General features: G+C 40.9%; 1 protein-coding gene across 4 annotated transcripts in view; it reads left to right on the forward strand.

Annotated features, from left to right (window-relative positions):
• cntnap2a (contactin associated protein 2a) overlaps positions 1-16,399 on the forward strand; it is a 577,708-nt gene that overhangs the window by 512,986 nt on the left and 48,323 nt on the right. For 2 of the 4 annotated variants that reach the window (XM_034706352.1, XM_034706354.1), the window contains 3 exons: positions 3,687-3,905; positions 7,251-7,280; positions 13,560-13,796. In XM_034706352.1, coding sequence (XP_034562243.1) covers positions 3,687-3,905; positions 7,251-7,280; positions 13,560-13,796 — 486 coding nt within the window. The remainder of the gene's footprint in view (positions 1-3,686; positions 3,906-7,250; positions 7,281-13,559; positions 13,797-16,399) is intronic. The other 2 variants (XM_034706353.1, XM_034706355.1) reach the window with 1 other exon arrangement.

Below are 16,399 nucleotides of genomic sequence, written 5' to 3' on the forward strand. Positions count from 1 at the left end.
CTCTATGGCTACAGTACTCTGCTGCCAATAACCACCATATGTCAGCTTACAGAATATATCCCTCTTTACTGCGGACTCGCACAGTCGAAGCAAACATTAAGAAGAGAGACACATTGGGTTTTAATTTGACAGCTGCAAATTGTATCTCCAGCAGAATAAACTGTTCCTTTTCTCTCGTCTGTGTTGTTTCTTTCCTTTAATAGGTCAAGGAAAGGGATTCCTTTGAGATTCCACAGAGACAAGCCTCAAGTGGACATGTCTCAATAACACAGATGGATTCTTTCTTTGTCAGAAAAACAACATGTGACTGATTAAGACCTCCGGTCCTGTCTGTGCTGGATCTTTCTAAACTTATAAGAATACAAAAAACATTGAATTATGTTTAAACATAAAGCTGCCCTTAGAACCAGATCATAGTAATACGTTAAAGCTGCTGTTGGTAGGAATGGTGTAAAAAACGTTACTTTTTTTCTGCTGGGTTTGGAGAAAAGGTCATAATACCAATCAGTACTCATCAGTAAGTGGAGTAATTTGAGACTATTGCAAAATCTCTGTGTTTTCCAATGCCTTTGTATCAAGCAATGTTATTATTCCCCTCGTTCCCGTTATGACGGTCAAATCATAGCTTACCTCCAGTCCTCTGTCCTGATTGGTTAAGGGGCGGCCCCTACTATGTCCTCCGATTGGTTATGAGTCCGGCACTATCATGACTGCAGACGCCGATCTGTGTTGGGGGTCTAAGAGGAAATCTGGTTGGGAGGGATAGTGTTGACATTCAAAGTCCCACTCTCTGAACAGATGTTTACTCTGTGACTACCAACAGCAGTTTTAGTTTAATTTTATTTATTTATTTACTGATCATTTACAAGGACCAAGCATATTAATGAACATTTCTGTAAATATGCCATAGTTAGCCAATAGGCTAGTTTCCATCCCTGCCTTCCCTTGCCAGATGTTAAAAGAGGTCCTCTAAAGAGCACAAGATTAACCAAAAAGTTGGGAGATAACTACATAAAGAGATAACATAACAGTCTTAGAAAAGAGGCTAAGTGGCCATAGATATAAAATACATGAGACAATACAAGCAGGAAGCAGCAATAATGAAATGTTAAGAAATACACGAAGCATGCAGGACATGCATGAAACCAAAAACAAAACATTAAAAGCAAACAAGAAGTAGCATTCGGCTAATAATAATAAAGACATCCGTGCAGAAATATACAGGAGCATATGACTTATGAAGCGAAGCATGCATCAACACATTAAGCAGAGTTAAACAGGTCTTTGTAAAATATACAGAAAGCATGCAGGTATATGTACACATGTACAAAACAGGACATTTAACAGTGCTGTACACATTTGCATCAGACAGTGAATCTCAATCATTAAACAAGCGGCACATTAGGTTCACATGAAGCAACACATAGAGTAAGCAACAACAGAAGCATATAACAAATAAATAACTCAAGCAAGCAACTATAAATGGAAAAACACAGGACAAATTCACAGATGGCCAAGGTGGCTGTAGCAGGGGGAAGTGGTTTCAGTGCTGACAGTTTTGGTTTCTTATGAGCCGCTGCTTCAAATGAAAACTAAATGACCAGTGTGTGCTGAGCTCTCTGATAAATGTTGAAAAAATAGAGTAAAAGATTGTGTTGATCACGGACGAACATGATCACATTAAAAACTGCACACATTTAAAAACACATTGAAACTTTAAGTTCATTCAAAGACCAAAGAGGAAAGGTGTGCTTTGAAAAATGTGTTGAGTTGGCACAGCTGATGTGAGGAGGCCGTCAGTTCCACAAACATGCACCCACAACTGAAAGACGCAGACATCTCTGAGTTTCTCTGAGGTCGAGGGATGACGAGGACAGCGCTCAGAGAGGAGTGAGTTTGGGAGTTCCTAGAGTATTCAAAGGTCTTATAAATAAGAAGGAGCTGATCCGAGGAGTGACTTAAAAACAAGTAATAAAAGTTTATTCATGAGAGTCCATCTTCCAGTTGCTGCGAAAAATAAAGTCTCTTGGCTCAAAGAACAGCCGCACACAAGCCCTGTATGGAACTTTGTGTAAGTTAGGACTGTTACATCTCTGCTGGATATCATCCCCAATGCAAAGGAGGTGTAATAATCAGGCAAAGCGAAACAGCTGAGCCACAATCAGAGTACATATAGAGGCAGAGGCAGAGGCAGAGGCAGAGGCAAAGACGAAGAGCTGCTGTTAGAAAGTGGAGGCAAAAAAATAAGGATGCAATAAAGATATCGTACCCGCAAGGCTGAGATTAAAACTGAAATCTTTTGGCTGAGTCATCCTGGATAATAATAACAAGCAATTTGCTGCCTTTTGATTACTTATTATTGTTCCTACTTAAACACTCCATGTCATTCAACAGCGAGGGTTATCATTTTAATGAAGATAACTTTCATTTCTAAGTGTTCTCTGTGTTTGTGGACAAAAGACTCGATCTGTTCCTGTTTCTGGGTCAATACACGAACAATTCAAGGACACCAAAACTTCAGGACTGCACAAAAAAACATGCCCACTCAGTATGACTTCATATTTTACTGTACAGTAAACTTAAATAACAAGAAGTTAAAAAAAAGAGAGAGAGAGAGAGAGATCATTCAGACTCGAAAGATTATGAATCTGACTGTTTCGATAACAGCAAAAACACTAAGGACACACACTCTGTATCTATTTTAACACATTTTCAGTCACAACGGACACACACATACACACACACACACACATACAGACATACACACACACACACACGCACACTGCATGGATTGATCATTGTTCCCTTCAGTGAGGTTAAACACCTTCAGACAACAACCTGACCAATAAAGGTAACAAAAACACCTTGAGTGGACCTATGAATTACACACACACACACACACACACACACACACACACACACACACACACACACACACACACACACACACACACACACACACACATACACACACACACACACATTATTGTAATTCAGGAAAAACAATAAAGATTTGACTTGTCATGGCCATAGAAAGTAAAACACTGCCCCCTGTTGGCTACTAAAAACTGAAGTAGCAAAAAACTTATATCCATTACATCTGCCTTAATTTCCCTTCAAGTGTCCCAAACACACACACACACACACACACAGGGAAGTATACACACACACCCACTTACTTTAAGATGATGATAATTAATTATGCAGAAAAACAAGGCCATCTTGCACTCATTTTTATTCATTTTTTATTCTCTTCTCTTCATTTAGACGCACTCTCTGTCATTTATCTTCAAGTGTTTCTCTTTTTGCTCTCACACTTGACTTTCTCCGCTCTGACTGATTTATTGAGTCTTCAAAGAAGTTCAAGAAAAATAAAAAGGCACGTACTTGCTGCTGCACTGCATTACAGTACGTCATGCAAAAGCAGCAGTTCCTGGCGTCTATCGACTGTCTGCTAGATTAGTCCTGAGTCCAGACCTGTGAGCAGTAGTGTATTGCAAAGCTGAAATCTATACGAGCTAAATGAGTGGCCTTGAAACAAATGAGCCATTAGATTAGAAAATGGACGCATATTTACCCGCAGAGTGGACCATGACGGAGGTGAGAGTATCATAGGGGGCGAAAGTTGTGTGTTCTGTTTTTTTGATGTATAATAAATGACTCTGTGTGTGTTTTTCACTTCGCAGCTCCAAAAGTTGTCTCTTTCTCCTTTGATGTTGGAAATGGACCTGTAGAGCTAACGGTCCACTCGGCCACGCCGCTAAATGATGACCAATGGCATCGCGTGATGGCAGAGCGGAACGTCAAAGATGCGGTTCTTCAGGTGGATCAGTTGTACCGGTCGTCTCACCTGGCTCCGGCACAGGGACACACACGGCTAGAGCTGTTCAGCCAGCTCTACGTGGGTAAGAGACACACACACACACACTCACACCTTTCAGACAACCTCTATAGGTAAAGCTGACTCACGTACACCTTCTTTGTCTGCAAATTGAACGTTTAATTTCCGCTTTGTGTAGGAGGGACACTCACAGAGACAAACACACCATAATTATGAGCTCTTTCTGTGGGAAGCAAACGCCTAAATACACATCATCCGTGTAATCACAGAGGGGATGAATCTAAAAAACTACTGCTGTCTGTGTTTCCATTAACGCTGCCCTCAGATGTACACATTCATTATGAGGACGTCTGATTGTTTCAGATGTTATTAGACGCAGCAGCCTTTACTGGAAATCACCCGGTTCTCTCTTAAGAGGCTTCAGCCCGGCTAAGCCACAGCTACTGCTAATTAATGTAATGTTAATCCAGCTCACATACACACACACACACACGCACACACGCACACACACACACACACACACACACACACACACACACACACACACACACACACACACACACACACACACACACACACACACACACACTAACACACAGAGGTTGAACTTTTTTATGAAACCTACAAATGAGGACACACACACGTCCTCAGAAACTCATCCGTGTAAGTGATCAGAGTTTCTCTAAAGTTGAAGCTGAGCCTCTCGGCTGCCTGTGAGGGCGTGTGACTAACGCTAACTTAGTAAAGAGGTCAATTCTTTGATACTTTAATACTTTGGCTCAGCTTTATATTTCTTTGGATTAAGAAAGTATTATTGCAAAGGAGGATATCAACCTTCTGACTTTCCTTTTCCCACACACACACACTGTATCAGATATCAAGCACTTATTACCACGCCAATTATACTTAAGTTTAATTTAAGACGAATGGTTTGTCCTCTATAGCTTCACAAATACACCCCTCTGGCTCATCACAAGTTCAAATTGCAGAAGATCTTCCCTCTTTTCTCCCTTTGCTTTCACTTCTCCTTCTCTTTCTTCCTTTTTGTGCTGAGCCGTCAATACTCTCTAAACTCAGGGGTTGAAATAGTTTCAGGGATTTGCGGATAGACAGAAAAGTGCTGAGGCGGATCATGGACTTCCTACTGTCTCATGGAAAAAAAAAATCTGCCCAAAGGAGATTGTTCCAAATTCCAATCAGGCGTCCCGATGTGATAGCCTTCCCCTCCCTGATCCCCGTTTATAATATAATTTCATCGTCTCATCACTTTTGCTGATTCGAACGCTGCTGAAACATCCCCACCTTATCATGTTCCAATTTGCCTCTGAGTGTATTTGTGCTTTCATTTAGTGGCAGAGAGAAGGGCGAGGAAAGGTTTGTCAATGTGAGACTTGCAGATATGGAAGAGGGGACGTAATGGCTTCCAGATCGAGGCTCAGGTCATCTCATCGTTTGCATGCCTGAATTCTGGCTCCATGGTCAAATGAAAACAGACAGGAGGAGGCTCAGGCTGCTGTGTGTGACAGACTTAAAGCCCTGTACAGACTAAACCAGCAGAATATTTACATTTCTGTTCTTTTACTTTGGACTCATGATATAACCTTTTCAATCCTTTAAGCCCTATATTTCAAAGAAATTATCTTAATGTCCAATGTTAAAACAAAAAATATGTGTTTTTTGATATAAATTGACTCAATGTGATGCTAGCGTCATAATACTGCATTCAAAACAGACATGACTCTGTAGTGGAAGTCACTGCATTAAAAACAGACATTACTCTGTAGTGGAAGTCACTGCATTAAAAACAGACATTACTCTGTAGTGGAAGTCACTGCATTAAAAACAGACATTACTCTGTAGTGGAAGTCACTGTATTAAAAACAGACATTACTCTGTAGTGGAAGTCACTGCATTAAAAACAGACATGAGTCTGTAGTGGAAGTCACTGCATTAAAAACAGACATGACTCTGTAGTGGAAGTCACTGCATTAAAAACAGACATGACTCTGTAGTGGAAGTCACTGCATTAAAAACAGACATTACTCTGTATTGGAAGTCACTGCATTAAAAACAGACATGACTCTGTATTGGAGATCACTGCATGGGCTCAAAATCACATTCAAAAATCAATGTTTGTGAACACAGTTTGTCACTGCATCCACAAAGTCAGGTTCAAATTGTACCATGAATAGGGGAAACTATATAAACATGAGCCAGAAACGCTGCATTAAGCATTAAATGAGGATCGATGATGTCACCTTCCTGACCTGCTCTCAAAAACATTTTACAGTAAAAAAAATTAAAAGTATTGAGTAATTATAAATTGCCTTAATCCAGTTATTATTACTGTAACAACCACAATTTCAGAGTTTAAAATGTTTTTGGGTAAGATACCCCGAGGCGTGCCCTCATGCCTCCTGGTGGATTATCTAAGCACTGCAGGAACCTCATCTTATTTATCAGGTTTCTCACGGAATAAATAACCCACTGAGAATGCAGAAATCTGGTTATCACATATGATTCACAAACACAGGAGATAACAGAAGAGAGAGTGTAAACCTTTGAGTGTAACAACAACAACAAAGGTGACATCAACTTCTCATATCTGATCTCTAATCCTGTCCTAATCCTCGTCTTTTGAGGAGTAACAGTTTGACTCGGGGAGATGAACTATTAGTGAGAAAATAGTAAAGGAAGTGGTTTAAATGTGGCCCCCCTGACATCCAGAAACGCTAGAGATCTTTGCGTGTTTGATCCACAGATTTTGAAAGAGCGGGGAGATCCTTGCAGGCATCAAGATTTTGTCTGAACTCTGCTAACATCCTCCGCCACTTCACACACCGACTCTGTGAGATATTGATTTAGCTGTTAGAAAGAGCTCGGGTGGAGAAAAAATCCTGTACCGAATTTTGATGATGATATAAATGATCTGCTTTTAGGATTTCACATAAACACACAGCAAGGGAATACAAAAAACAGGGAGCTTTATTCTGCTGCTCTCATATCCGTCTCTGTATCATCTCCTTCTCCCTTTCTCGATCAATATGCTCCTCATCAAGCTTTTGATTGCTTTAGTGTTTACTGCACAGTGGCTCATTTGCTCTAATGGCCCTGAGAGTAAATGTTATACCATCAGCCTGCTGTCATTTACCTCACACTGTTAACTTTTAACTCTGCCATTCACTTCATACATGCACATAACTATCAGTCACATTTTATTTATTTAATGTCACCATCTGTTCTTTTGATTTCCCTCTTGATTAATGCTCACTTACACACTTTTTTATGAGTTTGCATGTTTTGTCTTGGTTTTCTCATGGTTGGATTGTTCTGTTTATTTTGCCTCTTCCTCCATGGATCGACATCTTGCTTGTTTCTGCTCACTGCATGTGTCCGACACCTGTCACAGGGAAGCCGGCCTCGCTCACCTGCCAAGACAGTAGGTAACATTTAATTAATACGATGAAAAATATGCCTGTGATTAAGACATAATGAAGACTTCCATTTTCAGAGTGCACACAAACACAGGTGCCTTTTGGATGCTGTGCTTCGTTCATCTTGTGGAAGGATTATAATGTGGGGAAAAAGATGGACAAAATGCAAACGTACAATAATAGTAATACATTTTATTTGGGGCGCCTTTCAAATCACCTGGAGTCACCTTACAGACAATAGAAACATTCATAAAACATCATAAAAACAAAAAAACAAACAAACAAAAAAAAAAGTAATGAATCAAAAATAAAAACTAGTGAAGTGCACAGAGTCGAACAGGTGAGTTTTGAGTTGGGATTTGAATGATGTTATGGAGTCCGACTGTCTTATGTGTGGGGGTAGTGAGGTCCAGAGTCTGGGTGCTGAGCAGCTGAAGGCTCGGGCACCCATGGTACTGAGGCGGGACGGTGGAATGGTTAGTAGTCCAGCAGAGGTTGAGTGGAGGGAACAGGAGGGAGTGTATTCATGAAGGAGGTCGCGGAGGTAAGTGGGGGCCAGGTTGTGGAGAGCTTTGTAGGTGAGGAGAAGGTTTTTGTAATGGATGCGGTGTTGTACAGGGAGCCAGTGAAGGTGGATGAGAACAGGAGTGATGTGGTCAGATGAGTTGGTGTGGGTGATGATCCGGGTGGCCGAGTTCTGAATGATTTGCCGTCTGTTGATGAGTTGGTGGGGAGTCAGGTGAGGAGGGCGTTGCGGTAATCGATAAGGGATGTGACAAATGAATGAACCAGGATTTCGGTGCTGGATTGGGACAGTGATGGGCGGAGTCTGGAGAATTTGCGGAGGTGGAAGAATGCAGTCCAGGTGATGTTTTGAATATGATGTGCGAATGAGAGGGTGCTGTCCAGAATGACGCAGAGGCTCTTGACTTGGGGGGAGAAGGGTACAGGGAATCCGTCGATGATGATGGGTGGGGCTGGAGTGTGTTGTGATTTGCTGAGGGTGGATTTGGAGCCGATGAGCAGGGCCTCGGTTCTATTCCCGTTGAGCTTCAGGAAGTTCCTGCTCATTCAGCGCCGGATGTCTGCAAGGCAGGTGATGAGGGAGGTGGGGGGGATGGCAGTGGTGGGTTTGGAGGAGATGTAGACCTGAGTGTCATCGGCATAACAGTGAAAATTGACCCCATGGTGACGGAGGAGTGTGCCCAGGGGGAGGAGGTAAATAATGAAGAACAGTGGACCCAAAACTGACCCTTGGGGGACACCCAGTGAAACACCCAGACTTGTGGTTCCTTAACTGCACGAATTGTTGGCGGTCGGTGAGGTATGACGTGAACAAGGAATGTGCAGCACCAGTGATCCCAGAACTGTGTGCACTAAAATGTATTTCTTTAATGTAGCAAAATACATTTAAAGAACAAAGCATGCACTGTGACCAACATAGGTCTTCCTCAGAGCCATCTTCAGCAGTGCCTTCTGCACCTAACACCAGCCAGGTCCAAATCTCAACGCTCATCTATTCACAGACTCTGAGGGGCGTTCCTTGTGAGGTGTGCAAGTCAAGTGCTCAGAAGCCTAAAGTGGATGAGAACAACAACACCAATAAACATGCTCTCAGGAAGTCCACATCTCCGCAGACTTCACTTTGTGACTTACACAGAATTGTAAGTGTGAACTTGGTGATGTGTGAAAACAGAAGTCACACACAAAGTAAATGTAAACAAAGCATCTATCATTGACAACATGTAGTTTAATCACTGCTGTGGTAAGTTATAACTTTTTGAGGAGTCTTTTATATTTAAATATGATCAAAGTATTAACATTTATGGCTTCTTATATTTTTTAAAGGTTGCTAAAATATACTAACACTGTAATATAATCACAAACACAAGCCTGAGGTAGACTTTCTCTCACTATTTGAAGAGGCATCTTGTTTCCAGGCAGCGTGTGCTGTCATGGTTGTGACTCCTATTCATGTATTCCATCTCTAGCCGTCACAGACTCATGGACTCACGGCCAAATTCCACCAGATCCCAGTCCGGTCTGTCTCAGATCCGTCACGGCACCGGATCTGATAGGTCTCTATTCTAGTCAATGTGTTAACTTCCACTGAATCCGCTCCGTTGTGTTCCGGCTGCGTCTCTGATCGAACAGGTCGGAGTCCTCCAGATCAGATACACAAGACTTCTATTTTTGTTGGAAGCCGGAGCACGACGCATCAATCTCAACAGAGCAGATGGAGCGGGACAGGAAGTCAGGCACCAAAACAAAATGAAAACATCCGGTTAATTTTCAGAATAAAACACTCTGTGTTATCACCAGATCGTATATCACTTAACTACAACAACAAACTGTCATGATGAGCGGGGCCAGGCCTGGAGTCAACAGGTCAGAGGTTTTCAGAGGACCATGAAGACAACATGGATGAGGAGAATTCTTGATTCAGTAATAATCACGTGAAAACCTCTGTCACATGACTCTAGCTGTCTGGCACATTTCTGATGTCTCCTCTCTGCTCTGTGTGATTTCTGTGTGCACACGGGCCTGCAGTGTCATGTCGTAATATGGTCAAAAGGGGCGTATACCTATGCTAATTGAGATTATTGAGCATAAGTTTCAAACTTATAAGGATATGGTGTTCATCAATTTAAGAACACAGGTGTGAAGAGTCCTGTGGTGTGAGAACAGGGTCATTAAAACCTTCTTGAGCACAAATTTGAGGCCCAATATTTTTACTTTTCCTGAAGTCATATTTTTTAACAACTCTGGCTGCAGGATACGTTTAACCATCATAGTAAGATACATTTCCATAGATACATGTACCACTTAATGATAAATGTTAAAATATCAGAAAGCTGAAGAATCACTATGAACAATGACATTTAGTGTCAATATTTTAGACAAGGACATTTATTTATCTGTTTGTTTCTATTTTTACAACCCAAAGAGTCCGTCACCTCCTCTCATGTACTTCTAAAAGCTTCGACACAGGTGTGATGTTGTTGAGTTTATGGTTCCAGTCCATTAGTGACAGAAGTGTAGCCATGATAAATCTCCTCCAATCTCACTGCTCATGCTCCTACACTGCTCTTCTTTAAATTATACGACACATTTGCACACAGGTGTTATGAAGACCTGTAGACTCAGGCTGACTGCAGTATACAAGCACATTTTCCATGCATGGATCCATCAGAAGCAAGCACATTATAGACCTTTAAGAGAGATACTTGAAAAGAAAATATAGCTGTAAACCAGCTGATATGAAGCAAGGGGCTGGTAAAATGGGATTCATATGATAATATCAGTCCCCTGGAATAGCTGCAGGGTGAGGGAGGCTTTTGAAATGGCATTTAGACTATATGAATCACACATGTTCATCTGCAGCCAATACAAACAGCATCCTGCAGTCATAATCAGGCAGGGGTAAACACTGTTCTGGACATCTCTTCAGTGTTAAATATCAAACACAGAAACAGAAAGAGATAGGACATAACACCACTCTACTAACCCACTTATACTACATTAATGGGAGGAAACAGTGCAGCAGTCGTGCAGCGTGTTGTGTAAGTGGGGAATTTATCCGCACAGTTACAACAGGCTGCAAAGACCTCAAACATCCACACTATATATATGTTCACGTGAATCTGCACCGTATTCAAGTGCAGGACATGTTTATTCATTAGTTTATCATTACACACCCGTACACACACACACACACACACACTGAGGGTCAGAACATGACCTCTCTTCTAATTAGGCTGTTGCACATTTGGTATGCCTGTGTGGACTGTATATAAACTAATGAGTGTAATATGCATCTTCATTAGCACATCATTAAGACCAATGCACATCACATCTATAGATGAATAGCTGCCAAAACATACTTGAAGTGTTTCATTTTTTATAACAGTGTATGAACATTCATGTGTGTAATTCGGAGTATTCTTTTCTCGTTTTTATTTGTCTCTTGTGGCAGTATGGATTGACACTGATATCCATGTTTATGAATAATCAGAGAAAACAGCTAATTAAGGGAAAAAATAATTAGCAATGTAGAATAATATATATAGCTTCAACTATAGCAATTTACAGCTGAATGGTAATTTTTCACATAAATAAAACTGTGACTAAAAAGTTAATCAAAAATGTTATGACGACACTGTGAATATATAGTATATATATATATATATATATATATATATATATATATATATATATATATATATATATATATATATATATATATATATCGTGGAGCAAAAAAGTATGTAGTCAGCCACTGATTTTGCAAGTTCTCCCACTTAGAAAGATGAGGGAGGTCTGCAAATTTCATCAGAGGTGCATTATGGTGGAAAATAAGTATTCAGTCAATAACAAAAGCTCAGCTCAATACTTGAGCTGATCAATACTCAATACAGACAATGGTTTTTGGATATGATTTGGATCCCATGCAGTGACTTCCACTACAGAGTCAAGTCTGTTTTTAATGCAGTGCTGCTTGAGGGCCCAAAGCTCACAGCCATCCAGTATTAGTTTTTGGCCTTGTCCCATGTATACAGAGATGTCTCCAGATTCTCTGAATCTCTTAATGGTGTTATGTAGATGATGAAATCCACTCATCCACTTTTATGTTCAGGATACGTTATCCTGGATTTTTTGAACTTTTTGCATGAAGAGTGTCTTCTCAGTTTTTTCCCATTGTTCCTCAAATGTTTGCTTTTTTAGCATTGCACATCTTTTTTAAGTGTTTTGTTGTTCCTGTCCCGTCTTCTTTGAATTGTGTTACTGGCATCAAATTTAAAATAGGAATATATTTTTTTTATATAAAACTAGAAAAACCTTTAAATTTCAACTTCTGATACATTGTCTTTGCAATATATTTAATGAAATAAAGAGTTGAACTGATTTGCAAACCATCAAAATACGTTTTATCAATATTTTACACAGTGTCTCATTTTAAGAATACATATTGTACTTATGCATTAAACTGCAGTCTGTACATATTCATGAATGCCCTTTTTTATCACTAAAATGAAAGTGTGTGATTCAACAACAATGACTCCGTCAGAATCAGTCAGGCTCCATACACACAAGAGATATACAGAAACAAAATGCACCTGTGTGTGTGTGTGTGTGTGAGTGTGAGTGTGTGTGTGTGTGTGTGTGCGTGTGCGCGTGCGCGTGCGTGTGTGTGCGCATGTGTGCGTGTACCCTTGTACGTGTCCACCTATGTCTCTGCAGGCCTCAGAGCCGGCTGTATGTTTAATCAGACACTGATTTAGACCTGAGTAAACAGGTGGCACAAACCTCCAGCCAATCAGTGGTACAAAATTGATTAATTAACAGGTGTACTAAAAGTGAAATCCGCTGTGGAGAGGAAGAGCAGAGAAAGTGTGTGAACGGCCAGCTGCATCCTGATGTCAGAGAAGCATCCTGGCTAAAGGAGATCAAAGTTTGCAGTGATGCAGCTGATATGTGTGTAATACAGATGCAGTTAAGTCTCCTTAACATGTCCCCTTGAATACACACTTCTGTTGTTTAATGCAAAGGATGCAATCAAGAGGTTTTAATAAGTAAATGCCTCTCGGCTCTTGTTAAAGATAGTGTGAATGAGTTCATACTTGTGTGTTTGTCCATACACTGTCCTCTGTGGATATGCTTGTGTATGCTTGAATCTATACCCGTGGGTGTATGTTTATGAGTGTGTTTATTGCTATAGTCATTTAGATGCACATTAATCTATTTAACACCCCTCCTCTGTCCAAGTTAATGGGTAGTTAGACAGTAATGGTGCGAGGCCAGAATGACGATGGCAGCACTTTAGGGGAATGGCTATCGACACCCCAAGGCTAAGCATTAATGCCTATATTGACTCATTCAAGTCAGGTGTGCTCTGAGTGTGTGTGTGTGTCAGTTTTATGTAGTTTACATGCCTCCGTTTGTGTGGCTGTGTTCGTGAGATGTTCATTAAGACACAATGTTCATTAGGAGGTTTTAATTAGTGGAGAAATCAGACGAGTTGAAGGTTGTTTCAAGAGCGGCGTCACAGTCGGAACGATTAGCGTGACATCAGTGGCTTCCTTCAGGCATTAGGATATTAACGTTTGTTAAAGAGATTAAAACAGCCTCTTTCATTCAGAATGACTTCTATGACCCTGACTTCTGTTTGTCCTCTCTTTCTCTGCATTTATTTAACTTCCTATCTCCTGATGATTCAGATATCCTTTCATACACTGATGCTAACTTTCCCCTCCCCCTGTTTTCTCCCTTACCTTCCTCTTCAGGCGCTGCAGGTGGACAGAGAGGCTTCCTGGGTTGTATACGAGCCCTACGGATGAACGGCATCACTCTGAACCTGGAGGAGAGGGCTGAGGTTACACCAGGGGTCAAACCTGGTTGTCAAGGCCACTGTACAAGTTTTGGGATGTACTGTCGGAATGGAGGGAAGTGTGTGGAGAAATACAACGGCTACCTGTGTGACTGCACGGACACTGCTTATGACGGTCCGTTCTGCACGAGAGGTAAGGGGAACTTTGGGAGAAGACTGCTGCTGAAATATTTCCATGAAAGCTGAAATGTCACGCTGATGTCTTTGGTGCCAGATTCTGTGCTGTGGTTATTGGCTTAGTGGAGCTGCGGTATCGATGTCTGGCCAATACAGATATTTAACTTGCCGAAAAATAGAACAAATATCCCTCAGGTTGGGACGATCTGCAGTATCACAAATTCTTGTGTCTGTTTAAGAGCCTGTGTCCACTAACGGCAGGACAATTTCAAACCAATCTTCACCTGCACTTACTTGAGCACTTCTGCTCCCCTTGGTTGTGCATGTTACGTCTGTTTTAACCTAATCTGTAAACTTCATTTTGTATTAGATCAAAGGAATGTGTAAAACCATCTAATAGAAATTGTGTCATTTTATAGACCTGGAATTTCTTCCTGCACAAAATGAGTGTGGTTAGTTTCTCCGTCGAACAATCCTTTGCCGTTGTTGTTGAAAGAGTTGATTTAAGATATCCTGCTCTTTATTGATTTTAATCAGTCAATGATGTAGAAGAGACTTTGGCGAGCTGGACAGCGTTCAAAAAGTTGAAATATTGGTGCGCGAGTGGCCTAGCGGTCTAAGCGCCCCACATACAGAGGCTACAGTCCTTGTTGCAGGGGTCGCCGGTTGGATTCCTGGCCATGACCATTTCCTGCATGTCTTCCCCCGCTCTCTGCTCCCCACATTTCCTGTTTCTCTTTGGCTGTCCTATCCAATAAAGACAAAAAAGCCCTAAAAAAATGTAACTTAAAAAAAAAAAAATTTGAAATATTTTCATCTTAGAGCACAGCAACCAAAAAAAAAAATATTTTAAGGCTGAGGGCGTTTTCCCAGAGCAGCAACCTCTTGTCTTGGGAAGTGAAGCCAATGCGGCAATACTAACCAAGCTCTGCAGTTCCTTAAATGTCCACTTGAGGAAGGCTACAAAAGCCCTTCAAGCCACATACACACCTGATCTCAAAGGTTTGTCTTTACAAGAGAAATAATCATGTTTATAGCCATGGTAAAAATAAACAGATTGGTCTGAATAGCTCATATATCTGCCTGAAAACAACAATGTTTGGGGGGTGAATTTTCAAATTCTAACTTTTTAGTTTTGAAGATATTAAAGTTACGAGTTTTGCATAATTAGGCGCACAGCCGACTTGATTGACAGGCAGGCAAACCAAAGCTGTTAGTGAGGAGGCTAGAGGCCAGCCTCAATTTCCCTCCTTTGCTTCTAGCAAGTTGGACCATGAGTTAGCTTGAGTCTGATTCCAATATGACGACCGCCAACAATAAGCTTAAAAAATCTGCATCAGAAACCAAAGGGGGGCATCAATGAGTTTTTGTCTATGTTTTATACAGTCTGGTTTAGGATGGTGGCAATTCAGTTGCAAAGCCCTGAAAACACTGATCTGAGTTGGTTTTTAATTTAAATAAAATAGCAGCTAGGGCAAAAATGCAACTAGTGGGCCTTGAGGTAGACACAAAGTAAAAATAAGCTGCATTACTTTAGTAAGTAAAGTGTTTTACTGTTTCCCCTTGCTATTTCTCCTCTACTCTGTAAATCCAGTGCTGGAGATGCATTTTCAAAAGAGTTGTCAATTATTGTTATGGCTTCAAATAATTAATTCAAACTACATTCATTAAAGGAAATAAACACTTAGTGGTCAGCATCTTGAGAACTAACGGTAACAATAAAGACATGTTTGTGGGGAAAAAATTGCCCTGTATTTTGAGTTTTAAGTTTGACCTGTGTTCCATCTGTTAACATAGAGGCAGGGTTTATGATCCACGCTGCAGCCAGTCAGTAATAGGAGCATGGAATGTTTTGGCTTCACTTATGTGAGCTGTTCTGTCGCCGTCTCTTGACACTGCCTATGAAAGACACTTTAAGGTTTCAGATAGTGGAGATAATGCTTCTAAAAGTGCATCCTACTGCTTTTCATCATGCAAACTTCAGCTACCAGACACATCCAGCTCCTGCTGTGTGGTTTTTTAGGTATTTCTTTATGTCAGATGTTATTTCCACTTTTCCAGCACTGCAGGGTTTTTTAAATTGCTAAAGGTTTCTAACAGTAAAAGATAACTGCTTTTCCTTCCCTTTGTGCAAACAGTTATCTTTGTTGAGTCCCTCTTCAGTTCACATAGCCAGAGTCAAATAGTGCCGGGATTACTGCTGGAGTAGTTACGTTTCAATGAGCCTCATTGCCTGACAACCCACTGTGATTTTTTCTGCGCCCTATGATTGTCCTCGCTTCCTATTCAGTTTGGAGCTGCTGGTGTTTCAAAGTGTTTGGGCTCTATGATAAAAGGCATCGATTGAGAGTGATATTGTGCTTACCTACCAATTCTCCCAGCTTTGGAGCGCACTCTCTGAATGCTAAAAGTGTGCAAATGCAGAGCTGAGAGAACAAACCTTTACAAACAAAAAGAACGTCCTGTCAGCGAGCAATGTGCAGCTGTAGGTTTCTGAAGTTCAGAGATGAGGAAAGCCGCTTGGCAACTGTGCTCCTGCTCTGTTGCATATTGCTAAAGCATTGTGTTTGTTTCACAGGGATTCATTACAAACAGTATTAAAGTTCTGCTTCCCAAAAC

Source organism: Notolabrus celidotus, chromosome 17 (genome assembly GCF_009762535.1).
Source record: "Notolabrus celidotus isolate fNotCel1 chromosome 17, fNotCel1.pri, whole genome shotgun sequence".
In the NCBI taxonomy this organism is placed as follows: Eukaryota; Metazoa; Chordata; class Actinopteri; order Labriformes; family Labridae; genus Notolabrus; species Notolabrus celidotus.